This window comes from Rhinichthys klamathensis, unplaced genomic scaffold (genome assembly GCF_029890125.1).
Source record: "Rhinichthys klamathensis goyatoka isolate OS25496 unplaced genomic scaffold, OSU_Roscu_1.1 h1tg000056l_1, whole genome shotgun sequence".
NCBI lineage: Eukaryota > Metazoa > Chordata > Actinopteri > Cypriniformes > Leuciscidae > Rhinichthys > Rhinichthys klamathensis.
Genome location: NW_026606601.1, coordinates 1,243,650 through 1,265,761, shown reverse-complemented (window position 1 = coordinate 1,265,761; position 22,112 = coordinate 1,243,650). Strand labels below are relative to the sequence as shown.

Sequence of the window (22,112 nt, the reverse complement as noted above, 5' to 3'; positions counted from 1 at the left end):
TACTCCGTGCATAACCTCTAACCAAGCACTTTATTTACATCACCACCGCCTCTCAGTGGACCTGTTAGAGTCATTAGACAACACTGCGGTTCTTTAATTAAACATCTCATGGGCTGGAAGAAGATGTTCCAGCTGGAGAATAATCAGATTTTTCAGTTCTTTTTAGTGTTTATCCCTCATTGTTTTGATTTGATTGTCAAGGACACATATGATGTGGGTTTCTGAAAGTGCATGTGGTGAAGTGTACACATGGTCACAGGTCATGAGAATGACCGTCATGCTAAATGAAACCGATCTAAGGTCATTGCTGTTGTGTAACTCGCACACATGGTAGTTCGGGCTTTTCTTTCCTCAGTCGTCTCTTGAAGTCTGTGTGAGGCCTCAGTTTGAACCCCTACCTCACTGCTCATGGTAGACACTGCTTGGGGTCTTATTGATTTCTCGCTGATTTATTGACTTCAGCTTTAGTACTGTATTTTTAACAAAACTAACTTGTTTTGCACCATTTTTTGCTATGGACATGATGCCTCAAATCATGTGGTTTGTTTGAGGAGAGGTGTAGCCTATGCTATTGGTTTTCTAAGTACCTACAATTTTCACCTTGTGGACACTAAAAATTATTTCATTGAAGGCTTGCATAGACTTTCATGGAAGGAGGAACATGAGACCAGAATCTGTCTTGGTGTTTCTTTAACAAAGACAGCCTCATTATGCTAGTGTTTTCATGTAGCAGCCATTTCTTCTTTATTTCTCTATGGCATCTCCATCCAGCGGTGATTCCTGCTGCACTACGTACGAATCTGCAGCTCGTGTTGGATGAGCTGGATGGAATTGAAGCAACCGCGTTATCCAACTGAATTAATTGTTTTTTCTTTCTATAAAAAGCAAAACGACATTGGAGGCGTAATGTAAACGTAGCGGTGCCATATTCTATCCCAGTTTCACCCTCACACTCCTCACACAGTTTTTCACCTCGACGGGAAATCTCGTCACATTTTTATCTCGTCACACCTCTAATCAATAATAATAATTTCTTCCTTGGGACATTTTTTCAGTGCTTGGACCTCCTGCATCATGGCTCTGTTCGACCACAGACGTGGAAGTGCTAGAGGCAGGAGGAACTCTTGGCAATATCTCTCTCTCTCTCTCTCTGTCCTTATGGGATTTGGAGGAAATGCTTTCTGCTCAGACCCTTTGTTCCGTTATTCCCTAAACTAGGACCTGCTTCCTCCCCACCCACATCTAACCTTAACTGTTTAACCGTCTCACCACAAAGGGTCAAAACACGTCATCTTTTGGTATTTCTCTGCACTGGGAAAAATTGATTTTCGGCTCTTCCCCACAAGGGTGAATCTCAAAAAAACGGTCAAGAACAAAAAATACATTTTGTATGAAGAAAATTAAGCTTATTTTTAGGACCATTGAGATATATTTATTAATGTATATATTTGACAGTTTTTATTACATTTTTCTCATTACTGTAAAAAGAATTTTAAAAATCTCATTCTCTGTACTGTAATATGAAAAGGTTATAGGTATTTTAACATCTATACATGTATTTGTTTTAATGAATTTATTTTTAGCAGCTTTTCATTTAAAAATGATTTTCATTATTACAGTATTAAGAATGTAGTTTTAATTACCCTAAATAATGGAAAAATATAATTTTGAATGAATAATTTAGTTATAATATAATGAATTGAATGATTTTGTTAATTATTCAAATTCAATTATTCTGTTGATATTAGAGTCTTTTTTTGATTTTGAAGTATGACCTGGTCATTTCTTCATGAGATTCACCTTCTAACCATTGCAGGTATTATAATATTTGTGGTCATGGCAGCATTGCGAGATGCCACAGGCTAAACTTCTTCATTCCTGTGGTTTTCACATCGCTTGGTCATGTAAGGTAATATTGTTCACCTCACAAACAGAAAACAGGACTGGAGAAAGTCAAGTCGGTATAAAAGCCTGTTGAAAAAACAATTGGAATATTAAAACATCACACCATCTGAACAACAGCCTGTCATATCAGACCAGACCAGACTGGTTGGTGCAGCCCAAGATAGCCAAGACCGACCGCAGGCTAGGAATAAAGAACCAACCACCCTAAATTATAGAACAACTCAATGGCGATTATCTCAGTCTCATGAAAACAGCCCGATTAGGAGTTCATTACTGCTGCTGCTGAGCTTGTAAAATCTGACACAGCACTTTGTTGAACTTTCAGAGCTGTACTTTTTAAAGGACCCAAAATGATTGATGCAGCTGTGGACTAGAGGCTGTTAACGCCTCTGTTTGATGATAGTCACGATAAGCCTAATAGTGCAGTGGACCCATGCAAGCACTATTATATTCTGTCCCTGTTTGCTGCTTCCTTTCTGTTTGAATGAAGAGTTTTGCGGTGCTGATGGAGGCCTGGGGTGTTGAGGCACTAACAGGGGTGTGTGTGTGTGTGTGTGTGTTTGTGAGGCTGGTTCAGCTGTAATTGTTGTGACCTAAATGATGGTAAACAGTGGCATTGGTGTCCACACAACCAGAGCCACATTGACACTGGCCTCTTTGTCCTTCTCTTTCCACCCCCTCCGATATACATACACACACACACACACACACACACACGGACCATTTGTAGCTCCATAAGGGCTATAGGGAGCAGGATGGCCCCAAACAGACGGGACTGGCATGGATTTCCCTCCCTGGGTGGAAACTGTAAGAAACAGGGGACTCTGGGACAATGGCCACGTGACTCTCTTTGGCATCTTAGGAGCCAAGCATGGAAAGAGTCTTTTGTTTCTATTCCGCGTTTCCCAACGTATTACATCACAATTCCACTAATACACACGTGTGAGATGTTGTGGAAGCGGTTTAGATATGATCTAGGTGCACGCTAATGTAGTTTCCAGAGCTCCTTAGTTATTTTTCCTTTTAGGTTTAGAGATATTTCTTTGGGGGCTTTCACACTGTGGACACGAAGTCTTTGACCGTTTTCAGAACAGCTCTGTCATCGCCGATTCATTATCCAGCGGTTGTTTTAGCGATGAAACTAATTTTTGTAAAACTTTGTTCAGTAGCCATTACTCTTCTCAGTACTCGGTAGCCAGTCTCTGTTAAAAAACAGCATTTATTTGAAATATAATTTTTTGAAACAATGTAAAAGTCTTTACTGTCTTTTTGTTAAAAAAATCGACTTAAACAGAATTATATATTGACAAGTATCAGTAACAATTTTCAAAATTCCAATGTTTGAGTGCTATTTATTTTTACCCTTCTTATCCTACTTAGAGTATTATGTTCTATGCAACATATTCACATCAAACTCCACTGAAATCAGTCGCATGTGTAGAAGATTCCAATTTAGTCTCTATTTAAGGGTGCTGTCTTTGCTGTCTAAGTAAGTAGCACACTAGGTTTTTGACAGAGCTAGTGTTACAGTTGACCAGCAGGTGCAGCCGTTTTGAAGGTGTCTCACCCACAGACCATTAAAAGCTTGTTTACTGAACACAGACTTCCCATTACGTCACCAAAGAATGGTGTGTGTTGGAGTTTCAGGTATTACGAATGTGTTCACTAGCTTGTGAAACCAAACAAATGTGCGACACATTTGAACTTTTGTCTCAGTCTTGTTAAGAACAACATTTCCTAACTCTATCGATATGACCACTGGGCGATAAATCAACCTTGGGGAAAAAATTAAGGCTATCAAATAGGCAGGCAAATAAATTTTTCAGACAGCCCAATAAACAGCTGACAGTTTTATCCATTTACTAGATATAAACAGGGGCATAAAAACAATCAGACTCGCCCGTCTGCGGGGCATCATCAGTCTGCGGTCTAGTCTCCGGTGCATTGATCAGGGCCAACCACACCAGAAGTGTTTGACTGGTTTCAGAACAGCTCTGTCATTGCCGATTCATTATCCAGCGGTTGTTTTAGTGGGGCGTGTAACATTTCAGATGGCCCAAGAGACACTGCAAGGATGTTCAGCACAATTAAACCATCGCTTCATTAATCCAAAGTATTCAGTTTGTGAGTCTGTATGTGCATTTGTCAGGGTGTTCTTATATTTTGTCAAATAGTACATAATTCATAAATAGTTTTTTTTTTTTTTATTGATAATAACAGGCCTCTTACGTTTAAAACGGTTAACTAACATCGAGTGCAATCAGTGTTGTTTTTTAGTAAGACTTTTTGTTCATTTAACATCACTCTGCACAGAGAACCCTAATGGAAATGGCTTGTTTTGTGTTTCAGCTCTCAAGCTTTTAGTGCAGTCATGTTTAATGGATCCTCAGACTATATTACAAAGGGAACTGCATGTGACTTCAAGATGGTAAAAGTAAAATGTGGCTAATTGACATTTAGCCTAATTGTTTAGGGCAAGTTGGCCTCCTGCGGAGTGACATGCTATACTTTTTATATATATCTTTTAATAATATTTTTTTGCACAGTCCATTGCACCACAGCTCTGACACATTCATATTTATTAAAACCTAATTTCTTGATGCTTGTTTATTGGGGAAAAAAAAGCTCATGGACCGTTTTTTTGTTAACTACCCATGTATATTTAATTTTTTTTAATGTATTTTGTATAAAGGCTCCCTTCTGATTATTAGTCCAGCATTGTTATTAGACTTGTACCACAGAGCAGAAGAGAACGGAGAAGAGTGAGATGAATTTATTAAGTGAACAGTCAGAGAGATCACGCTCTGCTTGTGAAGGCCTGGAGATTCCCAGAATTTGAGCAGAAAGGAGCTAATGCCTAGCAACCGCGCCACAAAGAGCGGAGAACTGTGAGTTTCTAGAGCATTGAATGCAAAAACCCAAAGGACGAATGAAGTAAGAGCGAGAGAGCAAGAACTTAAGTCTGTTTGATCACACACATGATCTTAGCATTTCAAATAAGTAAATTACTTGCTTATGATTTCATAAGTTGAGAGCTGCAACCTAAAAAAATAAGACGAGCAGAGTGGACAGACGGAGACAGATGTGTACTGCTGTGACCTGGGTCGCAGCTGCAGCAACAAAACCGAATTATTCTTGTCTCCACTGTGAACCTGTGTGCCTCAGAGCATAATGACCATAAAAACTCAGCCAGACACACTGGCCCCAGATCAGCTGTAGACACCTGAGCTCACTGGCACATTGCTGTACTGTATTGGTGCACCTCTTATTAGCGTAGCCCATGCTGTCATTCACACGCCCACGCTTTCCCTCAGATCCGAAGTACCCCAACCATATGATGCGTTGAGGTGTTTGGACAGCATAAACAACACCTGATACCAGGCCATTTGCGCACATGTGGAGGTCTTGAGTCAACATGAAATGGCCAATATTTTTGGTAGAGTTTTATTTTTATTATTAATTTATTTAATTGTGCCTCTTGACATTTCCTCTCTTTTTGCATCTTTGTTTTCATCTGATTCTCACTTAAAGTTCATCTTTAAAAGCACTAATAATTTTATTTGATAATTGTTTTATGCTGTACATTATGATGTTGTGATGCCTAAATTGATTTTAGTTTTTGAATATATATTTTTTATCATATATTGGAATCACCATAATGTGAAATTATTATCGTGCATCCCTGAAAAATGCAAATCACGCTGTTTTTTTTTTTTTTCCCTGATAATTATTTTTAAGTTATGTTGATACTGATAAATTGTGGATATTAATCTTCTTTACCACTTTGGATTTTTTATTATTCTTAAAGAAAAACTACTGCCAAAAACTTGCATATTGCTTTGGACGTTAGCTCATAAAGTGAAAACAGGTTTGGTTTAATTGATAGTGTGCTGAAAATCCAGGCCATATAATAAAAACTCTTAGAAACAGGATAAACACTATTACTGTCCCAGTGGAATCACTGGTAATGTTTACAATTAGTTTTGTGGGAGATGGCACACGAATTTCAGTTCTGAGACCCTACTAAGGATCTATAACCATAATTGGACAAATCGGAGAGATGTAGCATGCTTCAGTGTGTAGCTCATTTAAGATCCTTTAAAAGGGAGTTTTGCAGGTAATCCATCACACAACTTCTGTTCGGTCGAGTGCCGCTCATGCAACGACCTTTGTCTTTTGTTATGGTTTAAAACGTATTCCGTGGAAGTGTCGCCAATGCCTGATGTTTTATTCACAGAAAATAACTAAAACATACGCGGCCACATCCTGCAGGTGCACAACACTAGTTGTGTGAATACTAATATACAATAGATGGGGTGATTCATACAGGCATTAATTTTCCCATGCGGGCCATCCCGTCTCCTGTCTGTCCTCTAAGGGATTGAGCACAATAGGAGTTCACAGCTTGCGTTTGTGTTCGATTGTTTATTAAAACCTTTTAAATACTCATGATTGAATGCTCATACTTTTAAATACTCATCAAAAGTCAGAGGAAGAAATTTGGATTTTATTGTAGAAAAAAGTTAAGAATCATAACTATTTAGATAATTATAACGATAACTATATCCATCCACACCAATGCACGATCACTGCAGTTGGCATGTATAATAAACAAAGCTATGTCGTCTGCCTCTTTAAATGCTTGCGCTCTGTAAAGCCGTGGATTCTGATTGGTTGTCTGTTGTTATTTGTCAATATCCTTCCTCAGTGTCATTATCATTATCGTATCACAGCTGTGGTGTGATGTTCCCTTTTGTTTTAAAATTAGAACAATTATTAAATCTTTATAGTTGTTGTTATAGTAGGGACCTATCTAAAATATTACTATTATACAGTAGGTTATCTACAGGGAATATCACAATTTCTTTCATGTTTTAATTTGAACAATAAACCTCTTTGTGCAGCAGTTTGTTTGGAATAATTTGACGATCTCATGAGTTATACAGGACTGTGATTGGACTGAAAGAGTTCATTCTCATGTATTTGTACATATCTATATCTCTTATAATTCGTAGAAAAGCTCAGAAACTGATGCGTACTCTCCTGCCAGTCACCACTCCGAAACAAATAGCTTAAATTGTGTGACGTTGGTTCAATTTAGCTTTTTAAAACAGAAAAATTGTTTCAAACAACAACAAAAATAATAATCAACTTAATGAGTGATATTATTTTCAGTGATGTGCAAAACTGTACATATCTGTGATTTAAAAAAAAAAAAAAAAACATTTTAGGGTTTCATGACCCTTCAATGCTAACATTCTAAACATCTCTCAAATGAAAGCCGCAAACTGATGCATGGCTAAAGTTTGAACGGCTGCCGTCTCCGTAAGATGTGGGAGATCTGATTTAGCATGTTTTAGGTGTTGACACCAGCTGCTCAAGTGTGAAGTTGTCTCTTCACATAGAAAAAGTGGGTGTGAGAGTGTGGCATGTTGACAGGTGTGCTAACACCAGGATTTTGAACTCAGTATCTTTTGAGATCCTACCACACACTAGGGGATGAGTCATGATTTTCAAATATTTGATTAGTTGATTTAATTATAGAATATCGAATAGGTTGTGTGATTATTGTCTAAAAAAATCCCCATGTTTTCGGTGGTGACGCATTCATGTAACCAGAGGGTGGCGATGCCAATAACGCACCAAAAAGCTGTCAATCAACTCTCAGACAACAAAAGAAGAACAAATGGTCTCAGAGCTTGTAATATATATATATATATATTATGGTAATATTTCCTCCATAGCTGAGAGCTCCCTTATGAAGATTCCGCACCGCTCGCTCATTCTGCTCAGGACCGCTCGCTCAACCCAGATTGCCCTTTATCACATGCTGGTTCGAAAATGTGTGAAATAAGTAGGGCTGCCCACGACTTAAGTTTTTTTTTCTAGTCGATTAGTAGTTGTTCATTTAAGCCATTAGTCTAATCGCATATTTATATTAATTTAATTACTTAAATATAAACTGGAGAGAATACTAGACCACAATGAGCGTCTACGTAATATATAGCCTATTCCGCACTCAAGCGCACGCATAAAGGTTGCCAAAAAGAACCAGCTAAAGTAATGATGTAATGTCAAATATCGCATGGGGACATTTTAATTGTTTATTAATAAACTAGCGTTTTCTGTGTCAGTGTCGGACTCGGCTGCAAAGAAGAAGTTGACGATGCTGACTCGCCATCTTTGTAGAAGTGAACGCGCCTATAGAGAGAAATGCACATTTCATTTAGATTACATAAGCAGAGGGTAGTCTGTTTCTTTTCGTTTTGAATTGTTTTGTGTAAAAGTAGGCCTAGAGATTTCAAGCTTCCTATATATTTCTACGCTGAGTTTCGGTTCATTTATGAGACGAGCTCCAGTTTACATGCAATGCAAGTTATCGCGCCGGCGCCTCCATGTCCTGATAGTGTCTGCTGTATTTGCTTCTTATTTATTAAATCCAGGCAATTGGTTGATGAAACATTGATTAAAATGTATACAAAACGAAATTCCCTTTAAAGAAAGGCTTTCTACAAAACAAAATTAAATGAAGTGGTCGAAATCCTGTCTGACCCACTCCATCCAGATATATTGCGCATCTTATGATCCTATCTCTCATGCTGTTCACTTTTCATATAATCAACATAGATGAAATTAAAAAATAACATTTATATTATTTAAAGATAAATATGAAACTAAATATGTTTTCTTTAATGGATACAACACATAGGCTATAGTCGGCCTACAGTAAGCTACAGAGAAATTTAATGTTGTAGTGGGATTTGAGCGAACACCGTTTTACCGGTGAGCATGTGGGGGAGGGGTGCGATTTTCGAATAATTCCCAGCGATCTTCGAATATTATTTTTGCTTGAAATGCCCATCCCTACCACACACACTCATCTCTTTATTATCTTCTGATACTGTTTCAGTGGAGTTTGAGGGCAGCATTTCATGGTTTCCGCTCAGTTTAGAGCGTAAGCTGGGTTTAGAGTTGTGTAAGAGGGTCTCAGACTGATGGCCGGGGGCAGCGCTCTATCTCGGAGCTGCTTGTCATGTGACACAAACATGTTTCCCTCAGCGCAAATGTGCCAGTCTGGGTCTGATGCGTCGGTCTGACGTGTGCATGTTTGTTTTTGAGATGTTAGTAGGTGCTTGTGGGAGCTTTTTGATTCTTGTGTATGGCCGTTATGTTTTGTGTGTTTATATAATGTTCAAATGAGGGAGTTAGATGCCAAATGAGTAGCATGCCCCCACAGGCCTGTGGAAATTACATTGATAAGATGTCGTTTCCTGTTTGTGAAGCACTCAAGACATCACCATTAAAGGCCAAACTTGATAAACACCAGGTCTGGCAGAGAATGGAATGCTAAAGATCGACAGCTAAGTCAGCAAGACTTGAGTTACTGGAAGTATAGGCTACACACACACACACACACACACACTGCAGGGTGGGCATTAGCACTAAGACTCTGACTAGACGGAGGAAAAAACATTGACTTGCTTTCCTGTCTATAGATGAAATGGGTTCATGAGTGTGTTTTTTAACCCTGTTTGTTTTGTGTTTGTCACAGGTGCTGGAGAATCGGGGAAGAGCACCATCGTAAAACAGATGAAGTGAGTGAATCGACAATTTTCTCTCCTCAAATTCTCTTACTCTTTCAGACAGCTGTTAATGCTGGTGTGGATAATATGAGAGAGAGCAGCTGCAACTCTACAATTAGAAAATGTTGAAAAAGAAAATAACTCAAATACGCACACATGTTCGTTCACATGGCACATTGGGAGTTTTTTTTTTTTGCCCCTGATTAATGAACTCAGTGCACATACTCATACACAAACCCCTGAGCTCCAAGTCTAGTTTAGAATCATTCATTTCATTTTCACAGCTTCAATGAATCAGTTCTAAGGCCGCTAGCTAGTCAGTTGAATATACCATTGTTTTGGGGGACGACCCCCCGCCCCCCTTAAAATGCTGACGAAATCCAGTCATAAAAAAGGAATTTACTAACGCGGAATTTCACGGAATTTGTAAATTTGAGGAATAAATAGAAAGCAGTTCAGTAAACTTGAAATCAAATCGCGATGTAGACTAGTGTGTGTGAAAATTAAAACACAAAGACTATTTAAATACGAATCCTGCATGTTCTGTGTGAATGAATGGTGCCGCCGACGCGCAGTTTCATTTACCACACACACACACACACACACACACTGAAGCACGTGTGACGCTTGCGCTGTTTTTTGGTCTATATGAAGACACAAATGCATGAACTTCCTCTCCAGGCTCTAGATCCACTCTGAAAGTCACTTCGTGATCATTTAACCGCTTCATTTGAGAAAAACTATCATCATGACATAAACGCACAGAAACTCAAAAGGTCTTCACGGCAACCCGTCAAAATAAAAGTTCGGTTTAACTTGACAGAAATATATTACTGTTGTACAATAGAATTTAGATATGTTCCAATGTAATAATACACTAACACTAATCCAAATAAATTATCATCAAAACTGAAATTTTTAAGGAATAATCCATGTTTTAATTTTAACAGTAAAGCTCATTGTGCAGCACGATAAATGATAAAATTTGTGTTTTATGTCTTCATTGTAATACCAGAAAAAAACACAACACAGAGTTAGTGTGACTTTTTTTTTCATATATATATTTTTTAAATGTTGTATAAGTTTAATGATTCATAATACATGATTTCAATTAATTAGACATGCTTTTTGATTGCAAAAACAATTTTACACCACGTATCCGTAACACGCCCGCTCCGCAACACTAGCAGCCCTGAAATGCTGTTAACTTGCATGTCATCTTAGCTCACGCTCACACTCCCATAAACAGCTGTGGATGTGGGAGTGTGTGTGTGTAGTCAGGCCCCTGGAAGCAGATAATAGTGTTTATCTGACCTTGACCTCTGCTGCTCTTCTTGCGCGTCTGTTTCCCAAAGTAGTTTTACACTCTAATCACTCTGATGGAAAATGTTTATTACTCCATCTCATTACTGAATGCATCCCGACACGCACGCACTTTGATCTGGGGCACAATAGCAATATTTATTCTGTTATAATAGAATTACATTATTAAAAAATTACTCTAGAAACTAGTTGTGCTTGCTTAGTTATACCCGAGAGTATCCCCTCAGGTGATTTGTATGCCAAGAGTGACAGAGTGAACTGGCTCGCTTACATCTCCATGAGCCAGAGCTGACAACTTTAAAGAAATCTCTATAGATTTGCAGTCTGACAAGATCCATAAGACCATTCCCATCAGCAATTTCAAATCAATTCAGCGACTATTCAGTTCCGTCCAATGCAAAGGCTTGTTGATATGAATACATTTTATATTATCCAAATGCTAAAATCTAATGTTTTCAACTGTTCCTCTTTTGTGCCATCCTGACATTTCTATTTGTTTGTTTTGGTTTCTCTGAAATTTAAAATAATATTTAACATTATATTAATTTATATGTACATTTATTATAACATTTACACATATGCACGTCTGCTCAAAGTTTGGGTTGGTTCGATTTTTTTTTTAATATTGTGAATATTCGTGTAACTGTGAAATATTACAATTCGAAATAACTTGTCTATTTTAATATATATTATGTAATTTATGTCTGTGATGCAAAGCTGAATTTTCAGCATCATTACTCCAGTCTTCAGTGTCACACGATCCTTCAGAAATCATTCTAATATGATGATTTGCTGTATTATTATTATTAGTGTTGAAAACGTTGAAAAAGCTTAATATCTTTGTCTAAACCATGATTCATTTTTTTCAGAATTATTTTATAAGTAGAAAGTTCAAAAGAACAGCATTTATTTTGAATAGCTTTTTTTTGTAACAAATGTTTACTGTTACTTTTTTCAATTGAATGTTTATATATATATATATATATATATATATATATATATATATATATATATATATATATATATATATATATATATATATATATATATATATATATATATATATATATCAATGATGGCTAAATATCCTGTACAACACTGATCAATTGATCGTCTGGGTGTCCGTTTTGCAGGATTATCCATGAGGATGGCTACTCGGAGGAAGAGTGCAAGCAGTATCGAGCGGTGGTCTACAGTAACACCATCCAGTCCATCATGGCCATCATTAAAGCCATGAGCAACCTCAAGATTGAATATGACGACAGTGGCAGAGCGGTGAGTACATACAGCATTACCTCAGCAAATAAATCACACACACATACCCTAGATAGATCTGAGCCTGTGTGTAACACTGTACCCAACAGCCTCAGATGATCCCTTTGTAACATTCTAAATGTCTAAACTGCCACTTTTAATCAATTTAATCCATCCTTTCTGAATAAAAGTATTAACCTCTTAATTTTTTTTTTAACGGTATTGTACGAGCCTGAGAATTTTCAAATGCAACTTGTTTTTTCTGTTAGAATGATGAAACTTGTGCACTGACCTGCAAAAATTGCATAAAGCTAGGCAATCAGATTACAAATAGTGATTCCAGCCTTCTCTTGTCCTCCTTGTTGTGTGACATCCATTAGATACTCACATGAACAGTCCACTGGCCACATGAGAATAAGACAAAGACAACTATAGCTTATTCTTACTGTTCTGTTTTGTGTCCTGTAAAAGACAACAGATCAAACACTGCACAATAAATCTCTTTTATTCTGCTGTCTATGCACCGATTCTCAAAACTTGCAAAGTTTAAGGAAAAAAAAAGAGAATGACCAAGTGAGAGTGTTAGCTTGCTATCTAGGATGTCTAGAGAACAGCCTGAAGGCACCAATATGTTCAGTGCATATGATCCACCTGAGGCTTTGGAGAAACACTGATCTCTATCAGCACAGATTTATCCTCACTATATTTTAGATTCAATGATAGTCTAGATTTACGGTCATTCACTGAATCTACAGGGTTAACACTGTCTGAATGTAAGGATGCAGGAGTTTCGAGACGTGTTTTTAAAAGTCAAACTTCTTTTAACTCGTCACAGCATCTTAAAAAGCACTCATGATGCAGAAAATGAAGTGAAGAATATGGCTTCTTTAAAACAGTACAAATTCTCTTATTTTTGTAGCAGCAGTGTGTAGTTTAATTAGACGGGTGAACGGAGAGATGGATTGTGTCTCCGCTCTGGGATTAGAGCTGTAAAGTGCTGTGAGAGAAGCTAACAACATCTCTCCATCACTTTTAATTAGTAAGAGAGGGAGATCTGTTGGAGACATTCCTCAAGTGTGAATCTTTCTTTCTTGTTTATGGTGTGTTTGATGAGGGATGTGCTAAACTATGTATTTTAAAGTCGATAGGTCAGTGGGTTGTCTGAACGACTAGTTGATTAGTCTGTTAAGGAAACCCTGTAAGCTAGTTCAAGAGTCTTTTCCACCAGACAGCGATCAGATGCATTTCTGAATTTCCCATAGACTGGAGTGAGACCCTAGACGTCTCTTGAGCTATCGCCATGTTTTTTGGTGCCCTTTAATGTGGCGTGAAAGATTCCATGGAGCGCAGTTGAACCAATCATCTCTTCCGCTTCACTATTAGTAACAGGACGAACTAAATATGAATGAACATCAGAAGGTATGATAAAAAAAGATACAGTACAACTTACTAGGGCTGGGCGGTATATCGAGTTTGTACGATATATCGATATATTTTTTTAGAAACGATATGGAATGAGGCAATACCGTTTATATCGATACAGTAGTTTGATATGAACACATCTGAAAATTAGCGGAGGACGCAGTGTGAGCTGCTGCAGTGAAAGTACATAGTACAATTTGTCCTAAACATGACACAAGCTTTTATTAAGGGCTTCAAAATAGATATAGTTAACAAGTTTAAAGCAGCTTGCCCTGTCAGATCCTCTGACAGATACTGTTGCTGACTGACATATAAAAACTTGCGCTGTTTAATGCGTTTGAGATGTGGCTCTTTCCTCAGTGCTTAACTTACATTTCACAGGTATATTCTCCATCTGTAAATGTTAGAAAGTCAAACAAATATGTCCATTTCACTGTCAGGAGAGGACGAGCTTCTGCAAGTGAATCTCCGCTGAAATTCAAGCTTCTGTGAACGAGCGCCGCTGCGCGCATGCGTGCCAAACAGACGGAGCACAATAGAATAGTAGCGCAATAATTCTGACTAAAATATTTGTTGTTGGAGACAATAAATGTGCCATATGTGGCATTTTAAACCTACAAGTATATTTTTATGAAAGTGACCATTATAATGGGGTAATCAAAGGCAGGCTAATATAATTAGTTTGTGCGTTTGTTTTTATTTTCATTTTTAATTTAGCCTTTAGTCAATTTAAAAACAAGCTTTATTTTTGTTTTTAGATTGTACTGTTAGAATGTAATGTGATTTTTGAACTTTTTCCACATAATATATTGCATAGCCTACATTACATTGAGTATATTTGTTTCCATATCCTTCAATATCAACATTGTTTGTAGGATTGGTCCATTACCACCGCGGTTGTAAAAAAACTGCCACCGTCACAGCCCTACTTAGAGAGGAGCATTTTGCTAAATATAGCATGTTCATTATATTTTTACTTAACCTGTTCCTCAATATTTAATGTATGTTTTGAATAAATCCGTTTTATGACAGCCACCATTTAAATATTTATATATACTGTATATAAAAAAAATATATATTGATATATATAGAAACATAATTGTCATTTTAAAATGTATTATTATAATGTTATTATAAAACTACTTTAAATGTAAGTAGCCTACAAATCAGTTAATTTAATCTTTATTATTATAATGATGTACTAACTTAGGTTCCCTGTATAGTTTACTGCAGTGCTCCTACAATCCAGCCCTGGAGGGCCACTGTCCTGAAGAGTTTAAACCACCTCAAACCATGATTGATCCCACTTACCTGCAATTTTCCTGGTAACTTTCTAGAAGACCTTGACTAGCTTGTTCAGGTGTGTTTGACTTGCAGTGGCCCTCCAGGACCAGATTTGAGGAACCCTGGTTTACAGCATTGAGAGATTTTTTTTTGTTTTTTCTTAGAGTAAATTTTCCATGTACTGTACCTGATAGGCCCCAAATAAATCAATAAATAGAATTTAATCGAATAGAATCTAATCGAATTGGTGTCGTGTGAAACCAAATTGAATCGAATTGTGAAATGTGTCAATACCCAGCCCTAGTAAAAGTTATTTACTTGAAGCAAATGTTGTCTCTTCCCGTTATTTTCTTGTCAGAGTGCGCTAGAATGCTTTGTTTACATTTCTTCTGGGTGAGGATGTCCCCAGGCCCTGTTTACACCTGGTATTAAGATGCTTTTTGGTCGATCGGATCTCAAGTTGACGAGGCAGACACATACCCGTTTACACCTGGTGTTTTAATCCATCTCTTTTGTCCACTTTCAACCACTTCTGTCCTTACTTCTTCGAGGGGAGGGTCTCTGGGCGGATAAATGTTTGGGATTTTTTCAGATGTTTCGATCTAATGGACAAACTAACAGTTCTCTAGCAATTTTGGTACCATAGCAAGAATCTCTTTATTTTACCATGTCAACCAAACTAAATGAAAGGAGTTAATGATTAATGCTAGTAATGATTATAAGTAACATTAGCATTGTAGCCTATTAGTCTCCATGAATAACTGCAAGATTTAATGCACAGATCTCTTTTGACATATATTTTTTTGCCCCAGTGTTTTCCGTGTCTCAAAGCAGTTCCGTTAACAGTAAATGCTGCTCCACGTGAACTCATCTTTGCATCCGCTCTGAGTTTGGGTCGCTCATAATGAGCATTTGGGAAAGCAACATGTGCCAACCATCTTCCTGAACTTGTAATAAGAAGCACTTATAAACTGACTGTCTGCTTCCTGCGGTTCTCTGCCAAAATAAAGGTTGATGATTTACAGTTTGAAAATGAATAAATTAAAGAGCCATAAATATTAGTATTATAATTTTACAGTTTTACTGTAATATGAAAATATTATATATTGCAATTTAAATCTCAGTTTCTATTGGAAAAAAAATGCTGTTTATAGATTTGAGTGATTTCTGACAGGTAGTAGAGATCCAATGTATTCCAAAAAAAAAAAAAGATACACTAGTGGAGCTTACAATCACTATCTCTATCTATGTTTGATTTGACTCTGTTACTACTTAACTTTAAAAACACTGAGAATGCAGAGCTGTGCGGACGACAGGAAGTGAAACGTCGCCAGTGTACCTTTTAAACCATATGAGTGGGTGCATGTGTTAACCATATGTCACAGTTTGAGCCGTGTGCTTTAGACACGTGGAAAACAGCATCCCATGGGGCTGATCGCTGTAACTCCTAATTTTTTCTCTCTCTCTTTTGCTCTCTTCTCTTCTCTTGAGGCTGTAAATCTTTTAAAAGGCCTGTAACCATTCTGTCCTCTCTCTATTCATATCTATTGGCTTTTTTCCCCACCCCCTAGTAAAAGAACTTATAGTATTCCTGTTGTGAAATAGATATCCAAGCAGTCCTTGAATTTACAAGTAACTTAACTTCTGAATTGTGAAACACTGTGCTTTTTCACCTTTACAATGTCTGTAATCTACAGTTGCACACAGTGTAAGAATTCATCACCTACCCTAGAAACGCAGGGTCGGTCGTGTCACACGTCTCTCAGCCCATCACTTCTGCTCATGGCTCCCATGTTCCGCCCCAGGGCTGACTTCCTGTGACCTAGTTCATCTCAATGATGGGAGGGGTTTTGGCATCAGACTCCATTCCTTCAACATGCACTCTGGGAGGAGAGAGACAGATATTTAGGTAGACGGTTATTTTTGTAGTTCTGAGAGAACCGCAGAGGAAAACGTGTGGGAGACAGACAGACAGGCAGGCAGGCTGCAAAGACACTCGTCAAATGGATCGAGACTCAGACATGATAGTAGAATCTAGAGGTAAGAGCTAGTCAGGAAACTGGTTCATAGGCTCCTTCTCTCTGGGGATGCATAGCTCACATTTGTATACTGCATTTTTGACCTGCCTGGCTGGAAAATAAATCTTTAAATCATCAAGTAACCCCCCACCAAAGCACATTTACACACGTGCACACACAGCAAAAACATCTCTCCTTCTAGATTGCCACCATGCAACTGGTCTGTCCTGATGATAATGGTCGCCTAGGAAAAGCCAAATATCCAATATTTTTTAAACAATATTTATTTTTACCAAAATCACTTTTTTACCGTAAGCATAGTCTTAAAGGTGTTGAAAAGTGTTAAATGAATATAAAAGAGTTGTGAGAAAATAGAAACTGTCAGATCCGCGTCATGTGCGTCAGGTCATAAAGTGACCGGCCTAATAAACCTGCTGCTGTCATTAATGTAAATCAAAGAACAAAAGACAAAGATAAAAGCTTTACCTTTATCTTTTAAACCTACCTGATAATCTTAAAGCACTGTTTACAAGGTTACATGGGTCAAAAAAAAGAAGAAAACATTAACTTTTTTGTGCGTTTTTGGCGGACAGGTAAAAATCGGAACCGGCCTGACTGGACCAGTAGAAAAAACCCTTAGCGATGAGCCCTTATATATTAAAGGCACAGCATTTATTAATGTGAAGATTGTTTTAAGTTCACTTAAATTAAAAATAGTTTGTTATATATTTTATAAAGCCTATTAAATGTTCAAATTGATAGCTTTCAATTATACTGTAATGTTGAATGGCTATAATTAATGGCTAAAATTGAGGGGGAAAAATCCATGTATTCGAGACATCATTATCATTACTGGTATCAGTGATACTGGACTGCATTTATAGTGCTTTGTTAAAAGATGCCATTAAACAAATATTTAAAATATACCTTTGTTGTTTCTACATTACTTTGGAGATTCAGTGTGAAAGTATTACTATATATATATATATATATATATATATATATATATATTAGGGCTGTCAAAAGATTAATCGCGATTAATCGCATCCAAAATAAAATTTTGTGTTTACATAATATATGTGGGTGCACTGTGTATAATTATTTTATTTATATATAAATACACACACATGCATGTATATTTAAGAAAAAAATATTATTTATATATAAACTATTTATATTTATATATAATACAAATTATATATAAATCTATTTACAGTATATACATGAAAATATTTCTTAAATATATACAAGCATGTGTGTGTATTTATATATATAAAATAATTATACACAGTGCACCCACATATATTATGTAAACACAAACTTTTATTTTGGATGCGATTAATCGCGATTAATCATTTGACAGCCCTAATATATATGCATGTATGTGCTAGTTTATGTATATTGGTGTGTTAATGTGCATTATTTTTGAGGCAAATTTTTATTTGTTTGTTTTATAGGATGATGCCCGTCAGTTGTTTGCCCTGTCCGGGGCGGCAGAAGAACAGGGCATTCTGCCTGATGACCTGTCAAATGTCATCACCAGACTGTGGGCTGATGGAGGGGTACAGAGCTGCTTCACCCGTGCCAGAGAGTACCAGCTCAACGACTCCGCTGCATAGTGAGTTCTCTCTCCGTTATTGGTCAGAAAAGATATTGACCTATGACCATTCGTCAATATTCATGACAAACAAATATCATAGCACATAATGCTCAGCCTGTCAGATGATAAAAAATACATTTCCAGATGGAACAGGGTGGTGTACTATAGCATTGTGGCTATTTTTCTTGGAATATAAACATATTCAAATATTCAAAAGTTTTATATGGACATCATAACCACTCTGCTATAAGTGTATAAGTGTTTTTTTTTAACGAACAGCTAAAATAAAACTGACACCTACCCAAGAGTCCCTTTAAATTCAAAACGGATAGAAAGATGAAATTGTGTGATGAGAGGGCGGGTAGATCAGATAAATACGTCAAAGCGAGCAGAAACTCTGGCATTAACAGTTAACGGTCCGTTGAGAAACCAATTGCTATTAAATGGAGGATTGGCCTGGGTCAGGATTTCCAAGAATTTTCCCATGCTTGATACACTCAGAATCAATCAGGGGTAGGCGGAGCGTTCCCTCACTGGGGGATCACAGTCGATTTGGCCTTGAATTAGGAAATGAATCATGAATCATGATGTCATTTGTTGGTGGGAAAAGAGATTGCGGAAGGATAGAGGGAGTTCTAATCTTAGTTTTCATAATATTTAGTTGTGTTTGCTAGGTTCAGCAGATGTTTATGTGAGAGGTTTTACAGCCTGTGTGTGGGTGGGTGGAGAGAAGTGTGGTTTTACAGAGGCAGCCACTCCTTCCCCACCCTCAGAACAGAGGCTAAAATGTCTGTCAAAAAGAAAACCTCCTTTTAGAGAGATGCAGTCTATAGAAAGTATAATTCACTTATATTAAAAGCAATAAATGCAAATAGAAACCCTCCACATACACACTAGGATTCAAAGGTTTGGAATCAGTACTTTAAAAAAAAAATACTTTTTTTTAGCAAGGATGCATTCAATTGATCAAAAGTGACAGTAAAGACTTAAACGGTTACAAACTAATTCTGAAAAATGTAATGGTCTATTCATAAAAGAATACTGAAAAAAATTTTATCAGTTGCCACAAACTGTTTTCAACATTGATGGAGATATTAAATATAAACACAATTAAAGTTCGAGTTTAAATTGGCATAATGTATAGAAAATCTGTCATTATTGCTAAATGAACCCTGACAGGATATTTAGAACCCCGATGCTTACTAATTTTACATCTACTTGCCAAATAAATAAATAGTAATGAAATATAGATTTTGTGTTTTTAAATCATTTTATAATGTGAGAAGAAAGAGATTGCAGAGTGACATGAGACAATTGGATGGGCGATGGCTCAGAATCGGAATTCAAATTTATACCAAAAGTGTCTAATTGAGTATAGGTTGGTGCTTTGTGAAGACTAGTGGAGTTCATGTACGATCCATCTTTGTTAGAAACCTGCCTAGGGCTGATCCGAATACCATTTTTTTGAGCTTCGAAGCCTCGGTATTATATTTCACCAGATTTTATAGTGTAAAAGATATTCAAGCGTGAATGAGAACCGTTTTGAGGGGGATGCCAGGTGTGCAAAAAAAAAAAAAAAAACGAATATTCGAATGTTACATTTTCAAATCGAATACCAACCCACCGAACGAATATTCGAATTTTCGAATATTCGGGTCCAGCCCTAAACCTGCCCTCCCAAAACTAAGTTAGAAGCACACAGTTCTCTAGAAAACCAATGTATGCTGTAGCGTTAAGATTAGTTTTCACTGGAACCGGAATTGGACCATATCTTTCTTCCCTGAAATCTTCCCAGCCTCTGAACCAGAGCCAGATGTCCAGCACAGCAAAACAAAACAAGACAAACTTCCTGTGCATCAAAGAAAAGACCATATTTTTTTTGTCTGTTTGCACAGATCTTGCCATACACACACACTTACTGTGTTCAGATTCAGAATAACAGTACTAGTAGTGCCTACATCAGTAAATAGCATGCACTGAATCCCATCAGATGTTTTATACTGGTGTATTATTTTGAACAGCCACTGTATTAAGTGCCTAGTGTTGGTGTATTGTTCTCATTAGAGATCCACAGCTACAGTGTCAGACTGTACTCTTGGCTTTGATAAACTCTAGCTGCGTTTATCAGAGACATGACTTTAATTCCCCGAACCTTAAATGATAGCATGTGGTCATTAATCTCTCTCTACACACAGTCAGCACACCCCTTAGTCCTGCACCCTACAGGCTAGACCTTTCATTGCATAAATCACAGCACACCATGTACTTAAGTTTGAATAATAGAATAAATACGTCTTCAAGAGAGCCCTCCAAAACATAGCTCACTCAAGCCGAAATGTGAAACTAAATGTTTTTAAATGTCTTTTTTTTTCTGTTTTCTGAGAGGGGAGGGGGGGGGGGGGGGGTTGATTTAGGTAAGAACTGCAAAGGCAGCTCTAAGCCATGCTTTGTGAAGAGGGATTATCAGCACTTTTCAATTTGATTTAGGTTGTGCTTGATTGTTTAATGCCTGAGGATTCCAGTGGAGTGCGAGTGACTGCGGGGATCCACACAATATTGAGAGACCGTTCGCAGGACTGATAAACATATAACATCTGCTACATCGAACAGCCTCCACCAATCCTGTTTATACCTTGTATTAAAATGCGTTTTGGTCGATCTGATCACAAGTGCACGACACTAAATACAGGTGTAAACGGGGTCTAAAACATTTTGAGCTTGTCCACTTTCGACCAATTCCAGAGGTATGTAAATAGCACAAGCTTATTTTGTCCATTAGATCGAAAGATCTGAAAAAACGCATACATTTACCTGCCCATAGACCCTCGAAGAAATCAGGATAGAAGTGGTTGAAAGTGGATTAAAATACCAGGTGTAAACGGGTATTTGTCTCCCTCGTCTACTTGTCATCCGATCGACCAAAACGCATCTTAATACCAGGTGTAAATGGGGCCTAAGAAAGAAAGAAAACAACTTGGAGGAACTTATGCTGTGTTGGTCTTTTGTGATATTGAAAACTTGAATTCTTGGTTCGTCATGGAACCGTACATTTGAGCTGTAGTGGGATTGTACGGCATTAGGTGGAGCAATAACATTCAGTGTTTCTGGCAGGAGTTCTTGCCTACGCAGCTTATCCAAGCTGTGTTACTGTGAGTCTTTATCAGCCTTTGATTGGCAGCTGAATGAAGATCTGCATTGTCACTCTCGCAGCATAGGCGAGAGATTTAGGCGGATCGTCTGCTCTCTGTGTGCAATCGTCTAATCAGATTTCCAAACAGTGTTTTGCATAAGAACATCTACAAGGCCAATGCTGATACAACTGAGAGACAGAAGTGTACAATACTTTGTATTATATACACCTAAAACATATTTGACTTGTGTATATTTAGAGAGAATATTTAGTATTTTATGGCAGAGGTTTTCAGAGTAAAAGTTGGGTGCTTGGGTGTCTGCACAAAAATCTTTTTTTACTCTCAAATTTTCCAGTCAAAATTAACTAGTTAACTTCAGGTGTCAAATATTCTTAAGGAATAATTGACGACGAGCCGTTGAATAATTAGAAAAATAATGCACACCAGAGGTGGTAATGCGTCTACAACGCGAAGCGGTGTCCCAAGCCTCCGTTGCTAATTCAAAAACATAATTTTAGAGCTAGTAACTGAGGCTTCAGCCAGTGATAGCGGACTAATGCAGTTAGAGAGAGACGTGTGAATTACCTGAATG

At 37.4% G+C, this 22,112-nt stretch overlaps 1 protein-coding gene across 1 annotated transcript in view; it reads left to right on the top strand.

The window, feature by feature from the left end:
- Window positions 1–22,112, top strand: part of gnai2a (guanine nucleotide binding protein (G protein), alpha inhibiting activity polypeptide 2a) — an 81,910-nt gene that overhangs the window by 54,161 nt on the left and 5,637 nt on the right. Inside the window, exons 2-4 of the mRNA XM_056248615.1 lie at window positions 9,458–9,500; window positions 11,945–12,086; window positions 18,247–18,407. Coding sequence (XP_056104590.1) covers window positions 9,458–9,500; window positions 11,945–12,086; window positions 18,247–18,407 — 346 coding nt within the window. The remainder of the gene's footprint in view (window positions 1–9,457; window positions 9,501–11,944; window positions 12,087–18,246; window positions 18,408–22,112) is intronic.